This window comes from Mya arenaria, chromosome 6 (assembly GCF_026914265.1).
Source record: "Mya arenaria isolate MELC-2E11 chromosome 6, ASM2691426v1".
NCBI classification, from domain to species: domain Eukaryota; kingdom Metazoa; phylum Mollusca; class Bivalvia; order Myida; family Myidae; genus Mya; species Mya arenaria.
The window spans coordinates 18,951,388-18,961,067 of NC_069127.1; the positions used below are offsets into that span (position 1 = coordinate 18,951,388).

The 9,680-nt window shown below is 32.3% G+C and overlaps 1 protein-coding gene across 1 annotated transcript; it reads right to left on the reverse strand.

The window, feature by feature from the left end:
• Positions 1-660: 660 nt before the first annotated feature.
• Positions 661-7,937, reverse strand: LOC128236762 (adrenodoxin-like protein 2, mitochondrial). Its single transcript, XM_052951865.1, has 4 exons — positions 7,754-7,937; positions 5,008-5,120; positions 4,094-4,226; positions 661-3,450 (listed from the first exon to the last, which is right to left on the reverse strand). The coding sequence occupies exons 1-4, from the start codon at positions 7,909-7,911 to the stop codon at positions 3,354-3,356; spliced, it is 501 nt and encodes a 166-aa protein (XP_052807825.1). The 5' UTR covers positions 7,912-7,937; the 3' UTR covers positions 661-3,353.
• Positions 7,938-9,680: the final 1,743 nt, after the last annotated feature.

Consider the following 9,680-nt stretch of genomic DNA (forward strand, 5'->3'; position numbering starts at 1 on the left):
ATATACGCCATGTACACTGATACAATATACGTCATGTACACTGATACAATATACATCATGTACACTGATACAATATACATCATGTACACTGATACAATATACGTCATGTACACTGATACAATAAACGTCATGTACACTGATACAATATACGTCATGTACACTGATACAATAAACGTCATGTACACTGATACAATATACGCCATGTACACTGATACAATATACGTCATGTACACTGATACAATATACGCCATGTACACTGATACAATATTCGTCATGTACACCGATACAATAAACGTCTTGTACACTGATACAATATACATCATGTACACTGATACAATATACGCCATGTACACTGATACAATATTCGTCATGTACACCGATACAATAAACGTCTTGTACACTGATACAATATACATCATGTACACTGATACAATATACGTCATGTACACTGATACAATATACGTCATGTACACTGATACAATATACGTCATGTACACTGATACAATATACGTCATGTACACTGATACAATATACGCCCCAGAATGTAATGCAACATTATTATTTTGCATTTTTCTGAACATGGATATGAAGTTGCTCAGTTTAAAAATATATCTCAATAACAGATCTTCTTCACATCAACTCGTATTAAGCAACTGTAAAAAACTTTATTTCCATTTATTTTCAATAGTTTGCACATGTAACAATAATCATAAATCCGACAAGACAATATCCAGAACAGTTCAAATTATTTACATGACGAAGAATGTACATTCAAAAATTTCAACACAATATAAAATTGATAATAACTAAATAACACATACATATTGCAAACTTTGGTTGTTTCTTGACGCTTTTAAAAGGTTTATAGTCATTTCGTACCTCCACCATTTCATTACCTCCGATTTTTTTATCATTTCGTACCCTATATTTTATTTATATTTGAAGTTATTTTTTCATATGTAAAGCAGTAATGGAATGAAAATAAACGTATTGAATTAACACATATATAAATCTAATAAGCAAACTCCAGTTCTACAGTAAATCTTATATGTACATACATGTGCATATTTCTTTTAATAACAATTAAAATAATCAATGTTAATAGCGGAAAAAAATATATATTTCTTATCAAAAAGTTTTGGCAACAAGTTATATCCATCTGGAATCTAAAGGGATTTAATAATAAATGTAAGTGTTACTGTGCAATATTTAAGATGATTCAATTACTATATCATTCATGATTGTCATCCACCATCATCTTACTGTACAACATTTCCTATATTTTGAAATACTCCTACACATTAAAGATTGAACTAACTGTTATTTGTTAATGAATTGTTGTGTTTTATTGAGTGTCTGTCGGCGTGTACATGAAGTTTATTGAAATAACTTAAATTGTTATGTTAATTAAACATGATTTGTATAGAATAATTATATTCAAAACATCAGTAGTTCTTGTATGCAAATGTATAAGTGCGTTGCAGATGTTTTATGATTTACCAATTGCATTTTGTTTTTGTTTGTTTGTTTTTCTTCATAGAAGGCCACATTGTAAATATGATGTTGTTATGGTTAAACCTGTAATTATGTCATAATGTGTATATACCTTCTCTAAATAAAGATATTATTATTATTATTAGTGATTCATTTTGCTGGGCCTCTTGGGTCCTGGTGCCCATTAAAGGATTCTTCAACAAGTTCATCTGCAGGATGCATTGTTTTCCATTAATATGTGAACAAAGATATGATTGGGACTCCCAAGATACTTGCACAGCACCCATGGTTGTACAATATATCGAGTCACGAAAGATCAACTCGAGCAGATTTAAAAATGAATCCCTGTCACAATGCATATTTTGTAAATATTTCAACAAATATTTGTTAGCAACCTATACACGGATTTAAAGCTATAATTTTATAAAAATATAACAATATCTATGAACATGAATCTGACCTTCCACAATTTTGACAACAAGAGCCGTCGTAAGACAGCGCGCTCGACTACGCCGCTTTGACTTAGAAGTGAATACAATAACGATGTAATATTACCAAGTTTGGTCTCTTTATGTCAAACCTAACTAAAATTATTCGATACATAAGGTGACTTTGATGCTGCCCTCCCACCAGCCCGCCCGAATAATGACGCAAGTCATTCAAGTAACTTGATTTCCCATTATGAAAATGTGGTTAAGAATATACAAATATGCCTCAAAATAAAAAAAAACTTGCCCTAAAACTTTAACCTGCCCTAAAACTTTAACCTAAGTCAATCAGGGGCCATAACTTGTATTAAGGATAATATGGGGTTATGTAACCTCATTGTGTGATGGTCCTGAACAACTGTGTGAAGTAATAAGTCAATTGAACAAAGGGTATAGAAGTTATTAATAAATATCCCAACCTGCCCTAAAACTTTAACCTAAGTTCCATAGTCAATCATGGGCCATAATCTGTGTAAAGAATAATATGGAGTTACCTAACCTCATCATGTGATAGCCCTGAACAACTGTGTGAAGTATTAAGTCAATTGAATGAAGGGTATTGGACTTATAAGTGAAAATCCCAACTTGCCCTAAAACTTTAACCGGACGCTGACGCCGGGGCGAGTAGTATAGCCCACCTATTCTTCGAATAGTCGAGCTAAAAATTAATAGAAATTTTGATTAAATATACAAGTTACCAATATGCATTTCTATGCAACTGTTTACATTCATGATTTTAATCAACACTTCTATTACATTTTTTTGTAATATATTAAAAATAAAAATAAATATCAAATTCATCAATTTCTTTCACACAAATAGGATTATGACGACATGTATGAGGCAACTCCGCTGTTTCTCTGATAACGATCTTGCAAGAGCTTTCGGGTCTGATGAAACCCTGTATTTACAGATGTTTCCAAGCTAGTGGAATATTTTTAAACATTTCGTCCGCAACGTCAGTACCCATTTCACCACAATACAAAAGTACTTTGGGATAATTGACTTACAAATTTTGTTTTAATAATTAATGTTAGTAAAAAGAATTAAGAACAATTTTGGATTTCATTGAAATTGAACTAATGACGTGACTTTCCTTACAGCCTACATTCAGAGCTGCTACTGACTTCATTATGAAGAATTATTATCTTTTTAATAATTTACCTGCAGAGAAAACAAGATTTTGCCATTTGAATCTCTGATCATACATGTTCGTGATGAAGCAAAGAGCCCAATTGCATTCTGGATTAAATGAAGATGTCATTAACATTTTTCATCAATTTAAACTTCCATATGTACAGTAATTGTTCTAAGCCCTGCCTCTAAGCACTAATACATGTTCACACTAGGTGCACCTAGTTTGAGCCTTCGTTAAGATGGTTCCCGAGCGTCTGCAACTCCTGCAGGGACACTTACTACCAGGCCTTCCATGTCTTTTGACACTATGACCTGACACCCCAAGCGCGACCTGAAATTGATGAAAGGTAATGTTGTTCATATACTGTATGAGGAATGATAAGTTACCTGTGTACGTGATTGGTTATTGAAAAAAACAAAATAAAATGACATCACAAAAAATATATTGCTAAACATGACATTTTTTCAAACTTATGAGACCTACATGTAGAAGTCAGAAATACAATTCATTTAAAGAATAATTTTGGAGATTTTTATGTTTTACCATAAATGACTGGTTATAAGACGATAGGGATTATGAGACGCAGGCAAAAATACACGTGAAAAACTTGAGGAAAAACTTTTAATTTATTTTACTGGTTTTAGAACCCATTGAAAAAATGTCGAATTTTTTCTGTGAAAATGTACTAATACAAAGCAAAAAGTATTTCTGACAGTGTATCGTAAACTAATCATTTCTATATCATGGTATAAAAGGTGTTTGTGACGCAATGATGACATAAATCACAGATGTTAGCATGATATGGTCTTTATATGTCATTTAGGCTAATAGTGAAGTTCTAATTTTGCAACAAGACTTATTTGGCAAAAAAATATGTTATTTTAGTATATATAAATAAATAAATCCTTTGTAAAATAAAAGCAATCTGCAGCAGAAAGTCCTCAGTGAAAAGCATCAATGTATATAAACATACGTGTCTGTGATTCCATACGCCAGGTCCAGCATGTCTAGTTCCTCATCACATGGCTCGGATGGCAAGCGGTCATAATCAGCCTTGTCAAAGACCAGGTGACATGTGGAGCAGGCCAGTGTTCCCTCACAAGCACCTGGACAAGAAATAGGGAAATATATAAATGCAACATGCAAACCATTGCTTCAAGTGTTCTTGGACAGGTTTGCGCTAATTAAGTTCTACAGAAATGCCGAAAAAAACTCAATTCATTTATTCCAACAGACTCTAACAAATAGGGCTGCGCTATGTCATTGAGGGGTACCCATAGGATGGGGGTATATCCTTCTTTAAATTCAGGTAGTTACAACAGTCTTGCAGGTATCCCTCGTGACATTTATAGGCTTAAAATCCTGGCAGCAGCACTGTATTGGCTAAATTGTTTTACTTTGACATTCATGCACATTCATGCAAAGCCTTGTATAAAAACACTTATGAGGACACAAAGTAAACCAAGTCATTTTGGCTTGATTATAATATTACCATATGCAGCTTATACAATCTATCTAATTTTGTTTCTTCAGAGAATATGTTAAAAATGAGAACTTTTGACCACAATATGATTTATGCCAATGTTTGAAACAAGGAACCCTCACCTTGGAAGTCTGTTTAAATATTAAAACAATGGCTACCATACTTCATTCTTACATTCAATTAATACCAAACTTGAAAACAAGGTAAACCACATTTACGTCAATTTTGATGATTTTTATATGAAGAACAAGCTTTTTTTATCACAAACATCCTTGGTTGTAAGGAATGTGAAACACACAACATAACCGTCATTGTAGATATTGTATGGTCACTTTGTTTTGCTTTAAACATAAAAACTCGGATCACATACATCAAAAATATTATATGGACAAAGCAGTATTTACCAAATCCATCAAGATCAACATCATTGTCAATGACCACATCCAGCAGATTGTCCCCAACAGCTGCGTCCACCTTCAACTTGGTACCGTCAGAACATACAAACGTCACAGACACCCTGGAAAAATACAGATATTTGGCTTAATAAAACATGAGTGAAAGATTTTTACAAAATTGCTCTGGGAATTCTCAATTTGAGGGCCATTCAAAAAGTATGTAGACTTACTTTATAACATATCAAGATTTTGACTTCTTCTTATTATTTTCTGTGAAAATATACACTACCGTTTTCTATTGAAAAGGCAAGGAAATTTATTGACTTTTTGGTGTTTTGAGGATTGTTTTAACAACAAAATGCTAAGACAGAGCATATGCAAATTAAAAAGGGGTTGTGTGCAAATATTGTAGTAAATTAACATAAACGGTTGTGTAATAATGCAACCAAACTTAGAAATATTTACATATATCTTTATATTCTTACATATTTTTTGAATGGGCCTTGTATATTATTAAGCTACGCGATATCATATGTTAAATCAATTTGAATGCCTTATTTTATCAAGATCTCATGATCTGAATAACAGAAATAAACCCCAAACCATGACACCTGTGCCCGGAGTGTGATACTCTTCTCACTGGAAATTCTAAGAACTGTTATCACCCAGAAGAGGACTGTTATTACCCAGCAGGGAGAAGTGTTAAGAAGTCTAATTACTTTCTAAATTCCTGTCAACATATTGATTTATAATACTGGTAATTCACCACTGCTAAATACTTGCAGCAATTGGAGAGATTTTGTGTTAGCAGAATGGGAAACAGAACACATGCTATGATTTGCCACACAAGAAAGTGCATTTAAAAAAAACATGAACGAGTACCAATCTGCGATTTTTCTCTAAACAACATTGATAACTTTCCTTTTGAAAATACTTGCATCACATATTTTTTAGAAGCTAAATTTCTTTATGTGAAATTTCATTTGTAAATGTTCAGTATTTCTCTGGTTGTTTCTCCAGTCTATTCCGGCAACTTCTAAGGTACTTTGAAAAGTGCTATGCCCCGCCCACTTATCTAGGTATATATTAAGTCAGTGACCCCGTTTGGAATTTTGTTGTTATTCCCAAACATTTCTTATTACTAAAGCATCGTGTGGACCTCAGGAATTTATCAGACATTATATGAGACACTTACAAAGTTATACGCTCACTTTTTTTCTTTCTCTTATTATTTAATTCTAAGGGACACTGAGGCTTTAAGTACAAAACATGTTGACATGTATAATACCAATACAATTTAATATAACTCAATGTAAATGTGATCTGTCCGTACATTCCATTGATTTTGTCACTCAATTTTATTTAAAACCCATATTATTTCACTGATTTGCATTAGAAAAAAGGCAATATTACCATAAAAAAACAACACGAGTATATATGGCGCATCTTTTAAAACTATCCTGATAAAAATGTCTGAAAAATATTTTATCAGTGAGACGGACTAAACCCTTTCAGGACCAACAAACACAATGTTTTTGAGATGTCTGCCAAAGCTCGTTCTAACTCTTTATGAGCGGCATCGCGCAAATTTGGGCCTCGGGACATAATTATTACAAATGAAATAATTATTAATGAAAAATGCCAAATATAATGTTTTTTTCTGTGTATATCAATTTCTTCCAAACTTCTTTCTTTGACAGGTTTGTCATTGGTGGATCATTTTCTCGACGATTTATGACCATTGGTTTACTCATGTTTCCATGGATTTCGTCCTGACATATGATATTTTGACAGCATTACCGGGTAATAGTCTGTGTTTAAAACAGCCTAATGTATTAAAAATGATTCATCATTTTAATCTTAATTTATGTTACTTAAAGATTCTGTGATAAGAAAATAATTTAATTGTAAGCTAGTTGTAATAGTGAAACATTAATTTTACACGTCATTTGTGCTTTCGTAATGACTTCATGCGAATGACATCAAATTTAGTATTCAAAATGTGCAATACATGGTCTCACTTGTAAACATGTATCTTTTGCAATTTAAGTGACATCATCATGAATTGTTCAGAATTTTTTCCTGAAGTATCATTTAATCAAATACCTTAAAACATTATTATAGCAAATATATGTTTGAAGGCCCAAAATCGCGCGATGAGGCTCATATATAGATACAGCAAAAAAACAACCTTATTTTATAAACAATATATTAATTACTGCATGGACATATAGATCATGAATTGGAAGGTTCCTTCGATATGTACTGTATATCAATACTTATGATATTGAATGCTAATACAATTTTATCCAAGTGGATAATGATATTTAGAATCTATGATGATAACTTAACTGTCAGGTCTTTCCGATACTCTCAAAGTCAAGTGTGTGCTAAGAATCGTTGGCAAGTTGAGCAATATGGGCCCTAACAATATTACACAAATACATGCAGATCCATTACTCATTGCATGGACATGCAAGTGATTAGTGATATACATGTCCGTGCTTATTATCAGCAGAGCTGATGTTACATACAGAGATTGCCGATTATCTCTGATCCAAAAACTGAACTAATTTCCTAATAATTCCTAAATGTGCGCTTAAGATTGAGGCTAAATTCTTAACGCTACACTTATATCGGACAATTTCCAATTCATGGTTTATATTTTTGTGATCACTATGATCACCTCATCACAATTGACACAAATCATCAAATGACATTCGAAATGTCAAACAGTCAAACTGTCAAATCTTACGTTTCCTTCTTCCACAATGGAACCGTCATTGAAAAATTCCTCTTCGATGCATAGCCATATAATCTCATAGGTACAAAATTACTTGTTAATGCTTTAGATCTTGTTACACATTGAGCAAACATCGGTACTACACAGCGTGCTACTTTCAGGCCGAACATGTTGACGGAAATGAATGGACGAAGGTAGGAACATTCCGAAATACCGGCACTGTGAACCAGTCAAAATGTTTTAACCCTACGAAATAGAAAAAAAACTTCTACGCAGTGACCTCCCGTCACAGGCATCGGATAAATATTTTGTCGGTAAACACATAGGTTTAATGTATACTTTATTAGATTTCTTACATATTCGGAAAATCAAAGTGTTGATATCACATGTATGCGCCGTATTGCATAATATGAAGTTTACACGTACATGTTGTAAGTTCAAACACAACGTACTTTATTTCATACGTTTTGGTGGTTTGTTGAAAAATAACGGTGGGTATAATATCCTGATAAGCTCACCGTTTGAAACAGTGAAATTATGAAAACATATTTTTTTCTGTTATTTTTTTCATCTCATTTTAGCCCATTCACTGTAACAAAACAAGCATTCTCCAAATTACTCATAGACGAGAACAACATTTTCAAAGGAAAACCATGTGAAAATTATTAAAAAACACAGACGAAGTGTTCGAAGGGATCTGGATATTGTAGCTTTTTGAAGGAGATGAAATGATGAAATGTTTTTCCGCTCTCTCTTTTAAGTAGAGTCACTGGTTTCATTCTGTTTTATACAGAACTAAAGAATGTTTTTTTTTTTTAAAAAGGATCATTAAAATTCGTTTTTGAGATTGTATATATGAACTCAAGACTGTCAGAAGTTCTCATTAGATAATGTTTTGTGAATGTTTTATAAAACACTACTTACTCGTGAGTGTAAGAAATTAGTTATATAATATGAATTTAAATCTTAATGACTAAGTCATTATTTTCTATTTAGTTCAACTTACTTACTTAGAATACAACCTCATTGGCTGACACATTGTCAACGCAACTTCTAACGCAGGGATGTGTATCGGATGAGCGGCAGTGGGCGGACCTTTCAACACACACGAAAGTTAAAATCTTTAATGACTAAGCCTAGTACTTAATGAATGTCTATCTGTAATTGCATTGGCTATAAAAGTAGGTTATATGTTAATCTATAATAAACCTATTGTATAGCTCTTATGTTTCGTTTTGATGTGTAGACTGTAGAAATGATTGTAGAAAGTTGAACTAAGGGATCTGTTGTGTATTCATTACAAGAACGATTGCTTTAAAAGCTTCCGGTCTTGCTGAATATAATATATGATGCACTCGTGTATCACATTACGTTTTCAATGGATTTAACTTCTCAATCTTTTCATCCTTATATATACTATACACTTTTGTATGTATAACTGTTTGTTTGTCACTTTAATCACTGAAGAGTGGAAATAAAGAAATTATGTTCACCGAAGAAAGTTAAATTCCTGAATCTGTTTACGGATTCAAATAAAAAAAAGAATCCAGGAAATTATCAATATTCATTAAACACATTCCTAAAATTATTCAGCACTTATATACAGTATATTGGTTATTGTCATAATGTTGGTATTTCTGTTTTTAAAAAGTTTCTTTATGACATTATTTTAATTGTATTTGTAATTTTACCGCATTTGAAACTCAATGTTAAATTCCTTACTGACAAATTTCAACATAGCATACTTCGTGTTCAAATATTTTTGTATTCATTATTTGCACTCATAAAGCCTCGTTATAATTATAATTTCCATACGTTTGAATTCTCTGTCAGCATTAAGGGTATGAAAATACTTAACATTTGGCCCGCACTCTTATTGGGAATAAAGCTGCACTCTCACAGTTTGAACGTTTTGACAACTTTTTTATTTTTTGTCATG

Excerpts from the sequence above, each read along its gene's own strand:
- LOC128236762 (XM_052951865.1), bottom strand. The coding sequence starts at position 7,911 with ATGTTCGGCCTGAAAGTAGCACGCTGTGTAGTACCGATGTTTGCTCAA. Across the intron at positions 5,121-7,753 it reads CCATTGTGGAAGAAGGAAAC|GGTGTCTGTGACGTTTGTAT; the intron begins GTAAGATTTGAC and ends GTATTTTTCCAG. Across the intron at positions 3,451-4,093 it reads GCGTATGGAATCACAGACAC|GTCGCGCTTGGGGTGTCAGG; the intron begins GTATGTTTATAT and ends CATCAATTTCAG.